Raw genomic sequence first — 17740 nt, forward strand, 5'->3', positions numbered from 1 at the left:
TATCAGGGGTATTTACGTCAAGAAGGTACAAGTGCTTGTAGTTTGTAAGAACATTCACCATTAAAGTACTTGTAGAACAGGCAGAGAGGTGCAATATTTTGTCAATGGGACAGAGGCTGAAGCCTAGATGACAGTTCATGACCTATCAGGTTGGCGACTCTCTTTTGAACCGTGTATAGGAGTGAGAGACAAGTAGCAGATGCACCAGCCCAAATGTGACAACAATACTCCATACATGAACGAATGGTGGCCTTATAGAGGTACAGGATACTTTGAGGCGTTAGTAGCTTTCTAGCATGGTAGAGAGATCCCACCGTCTTTGCAGCGGCCTTGGCAATGCTCTCAATGTATATATTCCAGTCCATGCTCCCTGTGAACGTTAGGCTAAGGAGTTTGAAGGAAGTACTTTCAGGTAATGTGGTTTTGGCCATTGCTATTGGTGGTAGAGAAGGTTTCTTGTAATTATTGAAGGAAACAAGCTTAGTCTTGGCAGCATTGAATGTGACCATTCATTTTTGTTCCCATTCCACTACAGATTGGTCTTCATCTAGTGTTTCTGCCATTTCTTTAGATATGTGTTCAGTTGTTTTCCCTTCGTGCCTGCTATAGAGAGTGGTGTCATCAGAAAATATACCTATCCCAGAAACAATTTTATCAGGGAGATCATTTATGAATATTAGGAATAATAAAAGTCCTAGGATAGACCCCTGAGGTACTCCCACATTTATATCATATTGTTTAGATGTACGACCGTTGAGGACAACCTGGATTCTTCCCTTACTTAAGAAGAATTTAATTACATTATGTATTCTTCCAGTGATATCATATGATCTGATTTTCCTTAGAAGACCATCGTGCTAAACCCTGTGAAAAGCCTTAGATATATCAAGGGCTACCACTCTACTCTCCCCTGATTCATCCAGTAAATGATATATACGTTCAGAGATTACAGTTAGGATATCTGCTGTGGAACGGGCTTGCCTAAATCCATATTGATTGTTGGTCAGAAGTTTAGCAGCTGTAAGGTGATGGACTAGAGCTTGATTAATTATGGACTTAAATATTTTGGCGAAAAGTGGGAGGAGGCTAATGGGGCGATAATTTAATGGGTCAATTCTTTCACCAGAATTCTTGAAGACTGGTACCACAAAAGCAGTTTTCTAGCAGTCATGAAAGCAAGATTCGTTAAGGCATTTATTGTAAAGTTTCAAGACAACTGGAGCAACCTTACCAGAGCATTTTTTTTATAGCACAGCTGGGATGATATCAGGTCCACATGCTTTTGGGGTGTCTAGGTTTTTTAATATATCATGCACCTGAGAAGGGGTGATTTTTAGATCAGCTAGTGTGGCATCTATCCACAAAGGAAAGTCAGGAAGGGAGTGTTTTGCCAGGTCAAATGTGGAGTTTGAAGCAAACTGACTGGTAAGCATGTTGGCCTTCTCGGCTGCCGTGCAAACAACCTCATGTTTGTTTGATAGTGGCGGAATCGATGACTTCTCATTATTTACTACACTGTTGTAGATTTTCCAAAAATCGCGGGTTCCTAATTTCTGTGCTTCAATCCGTTTTCTGGTGGTTTCAGTGTATTCTCTCTTAACTGTCGCTATTTCTCTCTTACAATTACTTCTAGCTTCTATAAACTTCTGTCTGTTTGAACTGGACTTATGTCGGTTAAATCTGTGGTACGCATGCTGCCTTTGAACAATGGCAGCTACACAAGTAGAAGTAAACCATTGGGGAGAATGGGGCTTGCTATAGAATTTCCATGTAGGAATATGTGCTTGTGTGTTAGTATCGAAAGAAAGTGCTATATCTATGCTGTCAAAGACTTTGTTTATTTGAATACAGTTCTGGGTAGAGGGAGAGCGATAGAGAAAATACAAGTAGCTAATATTATGTTGCATGTTAAGTCTGAAGCACATAAAGGCTTTGTTTCTCTAGCCAAGGGGGGGGGATGTTTCGAATTTAGACTCCAAGTCAGTGTATATGTCTGTCTAAGTCCTTACGGCAGATTGGGAAATAACCAGGCATGTTAGTGGTTAGAGGGAATGGAGGAGTGTAGGTTAGTTCCACTTAGTGCTAATATGCAGAAATCTAAATGTAATGTGAATAAACATGTCGATTTGCTGCTTGTCAAATTTCCTATAAATCAAGCTCCTAATCACTTTAGTCCTTTCCATCTTCGTGGAAATATGCCTTGAGATGAATCTCAATTATTATATAAAAGTCACTTTGTATGTGTGTGTGTGTGTGTGTGTGTGTGTGTGTGTGTGTGTGTGTGTGTGTGTGTGTGTGTGTGTGTGTGTGTGTTCCTTCTTCATAGGTTCTTAAATGGCTTAGCCTATCTTTAGCAAATTTCATATAAAAATAATTTATATGTCTGGCAGTGTTGTTAGATAGATTTTCTGCAGGAATTCATCCAATAAGTATCAAAAATTGAAAAAGTCTGATCCTAAAAATAGTCTTTCTTTCTCATCGATAAAAAAGAATAATTTTTACAGGGGAATATTTTATGTTACCCTGACAATGGGAGATAATAAAATTTCAGCAAATCATTTCTTCTGAAAAAAAAAACAGATTTATTATAATCTCAGTGGTAGAGCATTGGACTACAGATCAAACGATCCTCTGTTCAAGTCCAAGTATATCTCACCATTTTATTTTAATTTTTTCTTATTAATGAGTTCAATTTACGATAAAAAAAAAAAGTAACCATTTAAAATCGCTATAAATCATTTCTTCATGTGCATATTTTAAAACTAAACATTAATCAGAAGTGACTTTTGTAGGGCATTCATCATCAAGCCCAATTATCAGCTGACATGATATTGTAAACAAATACAGATGGAATTTGATGAACGATTTATTATTATTATTATTATTATTATTATTATTATTATTATTATTATAATAATAATAATAATAATAATAATAATAATAATAATAATAATAATAATAAAAATAATAATATTTTTCTTAGTCCACCGGGTAAATTATTCCTTGTAATATATAATATTCAATAGAGGATTGGTTCTATAATAATACATATACAATCTGCATAAATTTAAATATCATGTTTAAGCATATTTTACAACCAGGCAACGCCGGGCATCCTGCGAGTAAAAGTTAAAAAATAAAAATAAAACGCAACATAATACCAAAACAATTATGCAAGGGAGATAACTGACATTTTTCCAGATTTTTAAACTTGAAGTAAAATATTAGCAGATTTGAAATCACAAATATCTTCAAGTTTAAAAGAAAAAAATGTGTTCATTTATCTAAAATTGTATTTGTATTTACTAAATAAAAGCATGAAATTTTCTTGTTATGAATAATTTTATCAGTAGAATCCCATCGGTAAGTAATTTGTAAATACAATTATATGCAGGAGATGGGACTAAACGTTGTTCAATCATTTTTAAAACAAAATAAATACATCTATAGCAAAGAAAGATGACAAAATTCAAAAATATCAATTTTAAATAAAATAGTCCCTCATTTTTTGGGTTATGATTTACGAGGGGCGTGCAATAAGTAATGCCCCTGACCCACTTCCCATAGGAGTAGAGCAACGAAACTTGACACAGTTATTAGTCTTTCTCTACATAGGAACCACCCAGAGTTATGCATTTCTCCCAACGTTTGATGCAGCTCTGGAGACCGTTTTTGTAGAACACCCCAGGTTGGTCCTCCAACCATGACATGACTTCAGAAATCAAGGCTGCATCATCTGGGAAACGCTTTCCTTTCAAAAACAACTTTATGGCTGGGAAGAGCTTAAAGTCAGAGGGTGCAAAGTCAGGAGAGTAGGAAGGATGAAGAAGGATTTCATAACCACACGCCCGTGCTTCTGATCTGGCGACATGCGAGTTGTGGACCGGAGCGTTGTCCTGCAGGAGGAGGGTACCTTTGCTGATCTTGCCCCGCCTCTTGATTTTGATAGCTTCCCTTAATTTCCTCAAAAGTGAAGCATAATAGGCTCCTGTAATTGTGGTACCCTTTGCCAGGAAATCTGTCATCACTACTCTGTCCTGGTCCCAGAAGACTGTGAGCATGACCTTCCCAGCAGAGGGCTGCACCCTTGCCTTCTTTGGAGGTGGTGAGTCCAAGTGCTTCCACTGCATTTACTGGGCTTTGGTCTCTGGACCATAGTGATGGACCCAGGTTTCATCCTGTGTAATCAGTCTTTTGAAAAACTTTGACTCATCTTCTTGGCACATCTCCAAATTCATCTTCCGGCACTCAATGCGTTCTCGCTTCTGGAATGGTGTGAGCAACCTGGGAATCCATCTGGCAGACACCTTATGCATATGCAAATGGTCATGAATGATAGTTTCCACAGACTCTGTACTAATCTTGACATCTTGGACTATTTGATGAATAGTAATGCGCTGATCTTCTAAAATGGCAGCCTCAACTTGACAGACAGATGCCTCACCAGATCTGGGAGCTGTTTCCACAGACTTCCGGCCATGTTTGAATTCACGATGCCAGCGTTTTACAAGGTCATATGATGGGGCATTATCACCATAAGTTTCTTTCATTTCATCAAAAGTCTCCTGTGGTGTGCGTCCTTTCAAATACAAAAACCGGATCACTGCTCGACATTCAACAGGCTCAATTTCACACCTTACTCAGTTCAAACACCTGTAAATTAGAAACCACAATTAGTTCAGAGCTGTAGTTTGCCACATAACCCGTATCATTGCACGTGAAAAATTTCAGCTAGATCAGACTAGAAGTGAGTCAGGGGCATTACTTATTGCACGCCCCTCGTAGTGTGACTTGTATGATAGGATAAATTTTTAAGAACATCCCAAACTGTGAAATACACTAGCACTGGACTGCTTCTCTGTAAACTATAACATGGTCGCCTTCAAAACAAACGTCAACTAATTGAAAATAATGAATGCAATAAACAACGTTTGATTACATATGCATGTATGTAATGTAGTTTAATTGTGTATATGTGTGTAACGTAGTTTGATTATGTATACATGTATGTAATGTAGTTTAATTGTGTACATGTGTGTAATGTAGTTTGATTACGTATACATGTATGTAATGTAGTTTAATTGTGTATATGTGTGTAACGTAGTTTGATTATGTATACATGTATGTAATGTAGTTTAATTGTGTATATGTGTGTAACGTAGTTTGATTACGTATACATGTATGTAATGTAGTTTAATTGTGTATATGTGTGTAACGTAGTTTGATTATGTATAGATGTGTATAAAGTAGTTTGATTATGTATATATGTGTGTAACGTAGTTTAATTACTTATATATGTGTGTAACGTAGTTTAATTACTTATATATGTGTGTAATGTAGTTTGATTATGTATAGATGTGTATAAAGTAGTTTGATTATGTATATATGTGTGTAACGTAGTTTGATTACTTATATATGTGTATAAAGTAGTTTGATTATGTATACATGTGTGTAACGTAGTTTGTTTACTTATATATGTGTGTAATGTAGTTCACGTGTAGAGTTCCTTGTAATGAAACAAAGACAAGGAAAGAATTTCACTCAATTCTTTTTTGGTTGAAACAACAGACATTTATTTACAGGTACTTCCAGAATAAAGCCTTGTCTCTTGTTCTAAAATCTTCTCATACTTCAATGTGTTTAACAAGACTCTGCCATATTCAACATGAGGTACTGTCTTTGCCCGACCATATTTATGACACGTCTTTTCCTGTTGCTCTCAGGCCACATGTGTAATATATCTATGTTTGTCCCTTTTGAGGCCATGACTTTCTTTTTGCTTTAATCTTTTTCTTTCCTTCTTTTTAATTATAACGTCATATTGCACACGGCTCAATCACTAACATACAGCTGCTGCTGATGCTGCTGTCATATGTTCGTCCGCACTCTGCTACATATGTAATCAAGCATGTGTATTCATTGCATTCATCATTTTCAATCGTCTCATGATATTCTTCATTATTCAACTGACAACCTACCTTGTTAAGCCGTATGCTCGAGTGGTTTTTGCCTTGATAAGTGCCATTTCATTAGTAGCCAAAAAAACTCCTTACATTCGAGGCATATTTTCTAGATGTTGAGATTTTTCTTAAGAGAAAAAATGCTTATTTTAAAATAAATGAATGAATGTACTGGCAAGCTTGTAGTGATCAGCTAAATCAAGTTGCTCATCATGTAAACAGAGCAGACTCTTATTTATAAACAGAAGAATCTATACAGCCAGAATCGATTCATTTCAGGACAAATTTGATTTTGTCATCAAACACCCACACAAATCCGTATCGCGTAAGACATGTTGCTGTAATGCGTCACCTTGACACACAAATCCATGAGACTATATTTTTATCTCTTTGCGTATGAAGACAGTAAACAGGTTAGAATGTTTGAGAAAGCCTGTGTATAAAATTAAAACATTCTCGAGAGTGTTTTCGTAAGTCACCATAATGACACCCATGATGTCACTCACATCTAACTTTGTCCAATGGACGTAAAACTGCGCCAAAAGCAAACAGTTTAGACAGCTTTTCCGCAAGTCCCAGCAATGATTCCATAATCTCCGGCCAGCCTTCCACAGCCTGAATAATCAGCTCGAAATTACCACCATGTGGACTCAACTGCTTATACAAAAAAGCGGCACAAATTAAAGTGTCATATAAAAACTGCAAACGGACGAAATAGTCTATCCCTTACTAAGGAAGCTTACACAAACAACAATGGATGATATTTTATGCTTAGAAACTTTTTTTTCCTACTATTTTGCATTCATAAAATTTTCTTCATTAAATTACGTTGACACTAATAACTTCCTCAGTCTTGGAGGATTTCTTCAGTCACTAGAAACTTCCAGCAACACATTTACAATTATGCAATATTTTTTTTCAACTTGAATGATGTTCCAGAATTTTTGTCTTATAAAAAATACAAATCTCATCGCATTATTAATGGACCCCAATCTTTTTAATTTCCCCCACATGGAGAGACAGTGCACATTCAAGAAGGACTATGACTTACATATATAGCACACAAAAAAATGATCCTTTTTCTGGTTAATAAAAATTATTATTTTAAATGTTTGTTATTGTTTCCGAGTAGTCACTATCTGCTGATGCATATCTTTTACTCTTTCTCTTGCTGGAGAAAGGCGTTTCCACCTATGCTCTTGACTTTGTCATGAATTCAGAGACCGGTTGATCCATCTTCCCTCTACGACCTCATTGGAATCAAATATTTCCCTTATGTGTTGTGAGTTCTTAAAATATGTTACTTCACGGAAACAAAGTTAAAGACACGGTAGGTGCATAACATATGGAGAAATACAGCTTCTAAAAGGGGAACTCTAGATGGGGAAAAAAACATAGAAATTGACTCAGTCTAGGAGGATTTCTTATCTAACTAAAGATAGAACATATACTACACTTTTATAAATTTAACTATTTAATTGATTCTTTGCAAGGGCATCTTTAGACTTCTTTTTTTCAACTCCTATTTCATATTGCCTTTAATAAGAATTGATATTACTATTCTTAATTTTTTATCATTATTAATATCGAAGGCAATGAAAAAACTTTGACTGCCTGATGCGTTTCAGGACACGGAAGTTCTTAAGTCTAAGTAAGTTAGTCTTTCTAAACTAACCCCGTAAATACTCATAGAACTGATCTTTATGAAGCCAGGGTGTGGGGAACAAGACTCGCATTTTCTGAATTATAACTTCATGCTAACCATTTGACAGGATATATTTGTAATGTAATGAAGACGCATGCAGAAAGACCTTTTTCCCAAACTTTATTCAACTGAATTTTACAACAAATGTGGCAAGTGGTCAGGAATGCATGTTAATAAAAAAAAAAAAAGACAGTATTCCAATCTATATATCTATAAAAGTGAACGTGTGTGTGTGTGTGTGTGTGTGTGTGTGTGTGTGTCTGTCTGTCTGTCTGTCTGTCTGTCTGTCTGTCTATGTGTCTGTGTACATTTCCCTATGCAGTAACTGTCAATTTTTAGTCTACAGTATCGAAATTTGATATGCAGGGTATTGAGATTTGGGAAAAATCTATATGATCGGTTTTCGGCCAGAAATTTGGCTGTTAAGGGGTCAAATTTCAATAATGTAACCTTTGAGAACTCTACCAAACTCCTCTAACAATTTCGGGTCTAAACAATTGAAATTTTAGATATAGGTTCCTTGGACATAGATCAAACTTAATAACTTGATTTGAGTCCAAAACAATAAATTTTAAGGGGTCATAATAGGGGTCGAAGTTAAAAAAATTGACCTTTTTTTTTTCTTTTTTTTTTTTTTTTTGCTCAGCATACACCTCCAAACACCCGGGCAACGCCGGGCACCCATGCTAGTAAGAAAATAAAGAAAAAAGCAAACGGCAAGATCACGTGAGAGAGGATAAGCAAATAAAGAGAAAGTCACTTTAATAAGAAAGTTACTATAAGAAAATGAGGCACTTGTACAGTTTAATCAAGACATTAAAAAATGAAAATATCGAAAAAAGGTTATATTGTACGTATCAGTTTTGAACTGAAGATCTCCGAAAAAAAAAAAAACTCCACTTAATTTGATCGAGTATTTTTTTTTTGTTGTTGCTTGTTTGTTTGTTTTTTTTTTTTTGTTTTTTTTTTTTTACAGCGGAAAAACACGCTTTTAGGAGAGCGCGTTGAAGGCAGATCTTGGAATTTTTAAAAATTGTTGTTTGAAGTTTAGAACACGCCAAGGGGAAATAACTCTAGTTAAAGCGCCGACACTCCTCCCCATCTTTAATACTAGTTTTTCTTCCTAAAATCGAACATTTTGCTCAGTATCATTACAAATTGTTTTTTCGCTGTAAAACAAAAACTACTGGATGAAATTAAGTGAATTTTTTTCCGGAGAACTTTATTTCATAACAGATACGTACAATTTAAGCATTTTTTTTTTTTTCGATATTTTCATTTTTTTTACTGTCTTGATTAAACTGTACAAGTGGAGAAAAGGAAGCATAACAATATTTTTTTTTCGTGTAATTTAAATTTAAAAGGGGAGATAATTCCACACAGTAAGGATGATATTTTGCGAAGGAATTTACTCAGCTTACACCGCCTTGTAGTAAACATGTCCGGTGGAAAACAGAGAATATCAAATTTGGACAAACCCCTCGGAAAAGGCAGACCAGAGGTATTTCATATTTATTCTCATTCTGTTCATTTATTAAACGAGAACATTAGAAAGTTCTGTAAATCACATAATGTATAAAATTATATCTGTTTAATCCTCTATCCTTTCTATTATCGATGTTGTTGCTGGCCAAAATGACTTCGTTTTAACAGAATATTTTTGTTTCGTTTGAAAATCAAATTAAAAAAATCTAAACAAACTTGAAGTTTTTTTCGATATCGAAACAATTCAATTTTTTCTTAATAATCGACGATTTGGATCAATAGTGACGAACCTGTATAAGAGTGCCCATCCCCCTTTTTGTTTGTTTGTTTGTTAAACCTTCTTCCGACAATTATCATTGATTACAGACTTAAGTATCATATTAGCAGAAAACTTTTTGGTATTATTATACAAACACCGTGACAGCGTTAGGGTTAGGGTTAATTCGCTGTCACGGTGTTTGTATAATATTACCAACTTTTTAAAAGAGAAAAAAAAAAAAAGTGGTTGACTTTCTTGTTATAAGATTCTACTTCATTGCTACCTGATTTACGGTCCATGTAAATGCAACAAGAATCAAAATGAAAACATTTCCGGTCAACGTCGGGTAATTGCAATTAGTTCATTTTTTTTTTTTTTATGGCATACCAAATGAAGCTTTGCCATTAAAAAGTTGATTCGGATCTGGTTCGAACGAATGAATCATATTTAAAATTGTCACCGTCCTTATAAATTCAGTGAATCTATAATTCACTGGTCGCCATTTTGAATAATGTTGTTTACAAGTCAATCCGGCGTCGTTTTGCTGGGGGGGGGGGGTAAAATCTCCCCTTTTATTTATTTATTTATTTTGCTCTCATTTAAAGGTGCCGGTGCGGTGCGGTGCAGTTTACCAAAGATATTAAAAAATGAAAATATTGAAAAAAAATTATATTGTACGTACCTGATTATCACAGTTGGTGAATTTCAAAAATGCAATCTGGATGTGAGGACACTTTAGATGAACAATATGCAATAAAATTCTGTTTTAAACTTGGAAAAAATGCCACAGAAACATATGGAACGCTTTGGACTGCTTTTGTATCATCTTGCATGAATTAAGCATCAGTTTTTGACTGGCATAAGAGATTCAAGGAAGGCAGGGAGTCTGTGAGGGATGATGAGAGGTGTGGGAAGAGTAAGGAAGTCAGAACACCAGAACTGATTGGCCAAATAAAGAATTTCATGAATAAGGACAGCCGTGTGTCTATATAGACAACAAGTGCATAGTTTGATGTCAGTGTGGGAACTGTACACAATTATTCATGATGGCTGTAGATGCGGAAGATTCATGCAAAATTTGTTCCAAGGGTGCTCAGAGAAGATCAGAAAGAAAGATGTCATGGGCATCAAGATAGTTCCTCACCCTCCCTAGAGTCCAGACCTTGCTCCCTGTGACTTTTCTTTATTCTCTAAGCTCAAGGAAAATCTTAGAGGTTGTCGTTATGAGACAAATGAAGAGATGAAAGAGACTGTGACAAGGATCATTGCCATGCTTGCGCAAGAAGACTTCCATGGGGCCTTCGAGAAGTTGTTGGAAAGGTACAACAAGTACATTACAGCCAGAGGAGATTACTTCAAAGGGGACAAGAGTTTCATGTGTGTACTATCAAAGAAAGTGCCTATAGGAAAAAAGTCTGGAAACTTACTGAAAGCACCTCACCCATAGGACTTTATATCATTTTATTTTGTGTTTTGTAAATTGGAGAGAAAGGAAAGAGAAGAAAAGTCATTTTTATTAACCGCCCCCTCCTTCCATTTACTAACTATGAAATGCAAAATGGCAGTCTGTTTTCATCATGATCATCATGTTTAGCGTCTAACTGGCATGTGTTAGATGGCTTTAAAAAATCGATTTTCAAACTAATCCATCTGTAACCAAGTCCTTATGTATCATTTCCTCCCATGATTTCCTTGGCCTTTTTACCTCAACTGTTCAACATCCGTTAACCCAAGAATTGTCATTTATTCTTTCAATGTGGCCATACCATCAAAGTCTCCTGTTCTGCACACATCTTCCTATACTGTCCAAATTTAATCTTCCTCTGAGGTGTTCACACTAAATTAAATGTTTAACAATTACAAGACACCTCTCCAGCCACCAATATCCATGACAAATAACACTCTACTTGAGAATTCTTCCTTCAAACTCTTCGGCCTAACTGCAATATGAACTGGAACAAATACATTGAGTACATTGCAAAGGCTGCTGCAAAGAAGATGTGTTCCATCTATCAAATTAGAAAACTACTCACACCTGCGAGTATCCTGTCCTCTACAAAGCCACCATTCATCCATCCGTGCAGTATTGTTGCCATATCTGGTGCATTTACCACGAGCCTTTTCCTAGGGTACGAAAAAGAGTTTCCATTGTCAACTAGCCTCCAACCCCTGTCCTATCACCACAATGTTGCATCTCTGTGCCTGTTTTACAAATATTTTAATGGAATGTGCACTAATGACCTTGTTAAACTTGTGCCCCCTCGATGTACATATCTCTGACAAACCTGCTTAGCAACAAAATCACACCTCTTCACTGTTGAGGTCCCTAAATGTCAGAAAGCTTTCTATTTTAATAATTTCTTCACTTAAACAGCTACACTTTGGAATTTCATTCCTGCTACCTGCTTCCCTGGCTGTACTGATATGCAGAAATTTAAATGTAACGTAAGCCAACGTCATCTAGGCATGGTTCCAAATAGTATCCCCCCCCCCTTACGTCCAAGTGGCAATATGTCTTGTTAATGGTGAACGTGAGTTAAAAAACAAAAAAAAACATTAAATATTGCTATGACAAGCCATAAATGAATTCTAGTTTTAAGTGTTTTCGTCCTACAATGGCAATGATCTCTTTTTCAGGTGAATATTGCCACCTTTGCTCTGTTGTTTTCCGAGATTGTCCAATACTGTCAGAATCGTGTCTACACTGTTCCAGAGTTGCAAAACAGGTAAGTTGGCATTTGTTTGTATACGTGGAATCGGTAACTCAAACATTCAAATCTGATTCAAAATTTTAGATGTTTAACTTGGAATTATGAAATCACCTTCTCATACTAATTTGTATGTGCTACATATTAGTTTTCATTCGAAAGTGGATGGGAATATTTTTCAGAGTTCACGGAATTTAATATTTCTTTTAATAAATTAAATCTAAATGAAAAAATAAATGTGGTGCACGATGAAAACAGGGTTATGGATGTGGTTGCCCAAATTTTATTTGGACCATCTCCACTTCCTTTTTTTTGATTCCTGAAAATGTTTTTTTTTCTTGAAAATAAAATAAAATGTAAAACAATAAGAACTGGCAGGTGCAAATGCATATTTACACAAATGATTTCCTGTTTAGAAAGTGACTTTTAAAGTTATTTTATCTCTGTATTAAATTACTTGAGAGCTTAATATGCTGTAAAAAAAATAAAAAAAAAAACAAATCAAATGATGACAGGCCAACAAATGTAAATTTTAAGCAATGAAAAGTTTTTTTGAATTATTCAGATTACATTTTTGGTTGTTTCGCATTTTGATCGATAGAACCTCCGACCTTCTTCAGATGTATGAATATATATCTGTAGCAAGTAAACTACATGGCGGTGTCTAAGTTTCATTCCTGTTGGAAATCATCACCTGTCCCAGCACAAGTAAAATAAATTCTTAAAAAGAAGTTTGGCATCATTTTTATGTCCCTTTACAAAGTTTCAATCCACACATATAAACGCTACTAAACCTTATGTCTAGAATCTGTATTCCAATTTAGATCAAAATCCATTACATGATTTTAATTTTATAAAATGTAAGACCTTAGGTGTTTTAAGCAAAAATGGAAAATTTTGCTTAGTGTTTTTAATGACTATGGATCAAATTTAATGCAAATCTGAAATTTCACATAGGAAGTTGTGTCTATATATCTCCTAAAACCCCTTTAAAATACGCCAATAAATTCACATTTATGGAATGTTTATTAATTGGTACCTGTCATTAAAATGTTGTAAAAATGTCGTTAAAATGTTGTAAAAAAAAATAAGCAGTATCTGAATATTCACAAAGGGCTTTCACTCTTTTTACCTACTTTGCATAAAACTAAATTGAACTAAATATAACCCACATTTTGATCCCTTACACATAGTAGTTGTGTTCCAAAATTCATAATGATCAATTACTTAGTTTAGGAGTGAATCCTGTACATACAAATATATAAGCATATCAAACTTTATAAACGTATATGGCATAATATGGTCAGAATGTTTGCTAATGAGCTGGGAGACCAGGTTTCAATCCACAATCAAATTAAAAGTTAAAAAATGGTATCTGTATGGTATAACTACCCATGCGGGGTCGCAGAAATACCTGGATTAGGACCCAGACGCGGGGCGAACCCCCTCGGAGCTGATGGACCCGTAGGTCTTCCCAGGCCATCCGTCTAGGAGAAGGAAAACTCTGAAACTAAACCTAGGGGAGGGAGGTCTCTTCAGTCCTGGATGACAACCTTCCTAGAGCTGGTGACTCAAACAAATCACCGGTTGGCAAACCTAAACTGCTTAAGGAGGAGATAGACTCTGTCTATCGCTCGGCTTTCATACTCCTTCTTTGCCTATTGGCCAGGCGTAGAGGTACTATCACAGGGACTCGCTTGAATCACCCAGTGGTTGACCTTGTTTCCTGACTAGGGTAATGAACGCCGCTTTTCCCCACTCCTGCCACATCCCATCCCCCTAAACTGGACACAGTGGGGTGCTTCAGTGCCATATATGTCAGTGCAGTTGGACTGGGCTGGCTTTGCCTAATGGATTGAGGGTACCGGATTGACAGTTCCTGGCTGCTGTTTCCGACTGATAGTACAGGAGCCCTAACTCTTTGGTAGCGCTTAGAGCGGCTGCTCCATCAACAGTTGTAAAATATCGGGATGTTTGTAGTGCCATGTCGCGCATGGAAAGGGACCCTGCACTCATCCCCGGTGGGCTTTCCTGAGGCCACAATCCTGTGGGTGAGGACAGCTGATGGTCTACTTGTATTGCATGTCTGGTATTCTTTTTTTTTTTTTTTTTTTTTTTACACAGTGATCACCACTTATCAAGGCCCGGAAGCCACTCAGGGATAAGGGTTATTGCAAGTACATCACGTTAGTGAGGAGATTTTATGAAGTGTTTAATTAGGGGGGCGGTTCATTAGGAATTTGTTAACATTAGACTTGAAGACATCCAAGTTGTAGTCCGGAGGGAAGCAGGCAGACGGAACAGAGTTCCACAGGCGTGCAGTTCTAAGAAAGAAGCTTTGCTCATGAAATCCGCGTTTTGATTTAGGCACAGATATAGAGTGGGGGAAATTTTTCACAGTGGATTCAGCTAGACGGGTGTTTTTCGTGAAAGTTTGGCGAGGGGGGACCAGGGATTGGAGTTCAGACGAGCACCTGCCATGAAAATAACGATAAAACAAGGATAGGCTCGCAACGTCTCTTCTGTGGGAGAGGGGTTGCAGGGTAGAGAAAAGGGCATCCCCCACTAAACCACGAAGTCTATTTTGTACTCTGTCAAGGCATGATAGGCTGTTTTTGGCAGCTCCTGCCCAGATATGGCAACAGTATTCCATCCTTGGCCGTACTTGGCTTTTATATAGATAGAGAATTGCATCAGTAGTGAGATATCTTCTGGAGCGGTAGAAGGATCCCACCATCTTTCCTGCGACCTTGGCAACAGACTTGATGTACGTGTTCCATTTCAGATCAGGAGTAAAGGTCAAACCCAAAAGCTTGTCAAAACACGGGGCCTCACCCAGACGAGAGCCATCCATCACAATTGATGCCAGCTGGGGATCAGAGCGTTGATGATGTAAGGATAGGAGTTTGGTTTTAGATGCATTAAAGGTAACTAGCCACATCTTCCCCCACTGAACCACGCACTCGAGATCAGAGGAGAGAGAATCCAAGAGAACTTCGTCATTTACAGCCTTTGATGTGTTGCCGTAGATGGTCGTGTCATCAGCATAGATGTCAACGAATGATTTAAGTATGTGTTTAGGGAGGTCATTGATGTAGATCAGGAAGAGAGTTGGGCCGAGGATTGACCCCTGAGGGACTCCAGCATTTATATTGCAGGCCTCCGATTTTTGTCCATCTACCACTACTCTTATGAGCCTATCGGAGAGAAATGATTTAATGATTGAGAAAACATTTCCAGTTATACTGTAGCTGGAAATCTTGTGAAGTAGACCCTTATGCCATACTTTGTCAAAGGCCTTTGATATGTCAAAAGCAATTGCCCTAGAAAGGAAGCCTTTGTCAAGAGATTCACTAATCCTGTGGGATATAACCGTCAGCACATCTGCGGTAGATCTTGCAGAGCGGAAACCATATTGTGTGTCACTAAGAAGGTTGTTTCTGCTGAGGTGGTTGACTATTTCTCTATTTAATATTGATTCCAGTAACTTACTCATAACACAGAGAAGACTTATTGGTCTGTATTGAGAGGGAGATGACTTATCACCTGAATTCTAAATACAGGGCAAACTGATGAGGTCTTCCAGGGGGTCGGAAAGCACTTCTCCTTAAGGCAGCGCTTAAATAGTTTCGTAAGTATGGGAGCAAGTTCTGGTTGAAGCTTTTTTAACACTATAATTGGGATGCCATCAGGGCCAGTTGCTTTACTGAAATCTAGGTTTTTTATTAGCTTGGCGACCTCATGCACGGATATTTGTATATTACCTAGCTTGTTCTGTGTTATAGGAGGAAATATGGGGAGTTGATGGCCTTCGTCGCATAGGGTAGAATTAGCTGCAAAGTTCTTTGCAAATAGTTTGGCCTTGTCTGACGCTGACGAGATAACCTCTGGTCCATTGATAATGGTTGGGATAGAACGCACACTTCTGTTCAGGATCCTATTTGTTATTTGCCAAAACTGGTGGGAACCAAGCCGTTGATCAGCTACCTTGGATTTAACAGACTGGGCATATAGCTCTCTTGCATTTTTTATTACTCTTTTACAGTGGTTGCTGGCAGTCCTGAAAGCAGCTTTAATCTCAATGCATCTATTACGTTGGTAGTTATGGAAAAAGTGATTTCTGTGCGCGATAGCAGCAGCACATTCTGGGGAGAACCATGGCTGGCTGTTAGGTTTTTGTTGGAATTTTTTTGAAGGTATGAATTGGTCTATGCCTACAATTAACCATTCGGTCAGATCTGATACTATAGAGGACACTTCCTTTTTAAACATGGAGTGCAGAGGTAAATCAGATATGAACAACTACTTGTCCAGCACCCCCTCACTCATCCACCCTAACTGAAACTTTTAAATAAAATAAAATGAAATGACAGCTCAAGCAAAAGTTACGTTTAAACCAGGACCAAACTCAAAGAAAACCAACCTGCCTCCTCCCTTGAGGCTTGCATTTACTAATATCCGCGGGCTTAGAACTAACTTAGATGATGTTGAGTCATTTCTCCTTGTAAACACCCCGGATATCTTAACATTAAGTGAAACTAACCTTCACTCCTCCATACCCTCTAACCACTTTAACATGCCTGGTTATCTCCCACTCTACCGTAAGGACTCGGACAGACATATGCATGGACTTGGAGTCTATATTCGAAACACCCTCCCCCTAACTAGAGAAATAAAACTAGAATCAGAGGGCCAGGCCTTTATGTGCTTCAGACTAAATATGCAACACAATATTAGCTACTTATATTTTCTCTACCGCTCTCCCTCAAACCAAGACTGTACCCTAATAAACAAAGTCTCAGACAGCATAGATATAGCACTCTCCCTCGATACTAGCGCACAAATACATGTATTTGGTGACTTCAATGTCCACCACAGTAACTGGCTAGGATTCTCAAATCACACAGACGTAGCTGGTAGCGCCACATATAGCTTCTCTATATCTCATTCCCTATCTCAGATGGTTACATTTCCGACACGTTTCCCAGACCAGCACGATCAACATGCCTCACTTCTAGATCTCTTTCTGACAACAGTTCCCAATGACTGTACAACAAATGCCCATAGCCCACTCGGGAATGCTGATCACGCTGTGATAATGGTAGAAATCAGCCTAAATTCTCGCCCTAAAACTGAAGACCCACTACTCAAAACAACGAGGTATTACAAAAAGGCTGATTGGGAAGCCATCAGGGAGCTCATCAGAGATGCCCCATGGCAAAATATCTTTACTTTTCCAGCGGAACAGTGTGCAAATGAGACAACTGAATGGTTCAAAACTGCTATTGAAGCACATGTTCCCGCACGGAAATACTATAGCAAGCCCCACTCCCCCCAATGGTTTACTTCTGCTTGTGCAGCTGCCATTTGTCAAAGGCAGCATGCGTTCCGCAGATTCAACCGACATAAGTCCAGCTCAAATAAACAGAAGTTTATAGAAGCTAGAAATAATTGTAAGAGAGTGATAGACACAGCTAAGTCAGATTACTCTGAAACCACCAGAAAGCGCATCGAAGCACAGAAATTAGGAACTCGGGATTTTTGGAAAATCTACAACAGCGTAGTTAATAATGGACAGTCAATTATTCCCCCACTAACAAACAATCATGAGGTTGCTTGCACG

General features: G+C 37.4%; 1 protein-coding gene across 1 annotated transcript in view; it reads left to right on the forward strand.

Moving 5' to 3' along the window:
- Window positions 1-9011: 9011 nt before the first annotated feature.
- Window positions 9012-17740, forward strand: part of LOC145302323 (trafficking protein particle complex subunit 5-like) — a 41107-nt gene continuing 32378 nt past the window's right edge. Inside the window, exons 1-2 of the mRNA XM_080144647.1 lie at window positions 9012-9166; window positions 12047-12135. Coding sequence (XP_080000773.1) covers window positions 9104-9166; window positions 12047-12135 — 152 coding nt within the window. The 5' untranslated portion in view covers window positions 9012-9103. The remainder of the gene's footprint in view (window positions 9167-12046; window positions 12136-17740) is intronic.

The sequence above is a fragment of the Euprymna scolopes genome, chromosome 2 (assembly GCF_053919585.1).
Source record: "Euprymna scolopes isolate OS-2025 chromosome 2, ASM5391958v1, whole genome shotgun sequence".
Taxonomy (NCBI): Eukaryota; Metazoa; Mollusca; class Cephalopoda; order Sepiida; family Sepiolidae; genus Euprymna; species Euprymna scolopes.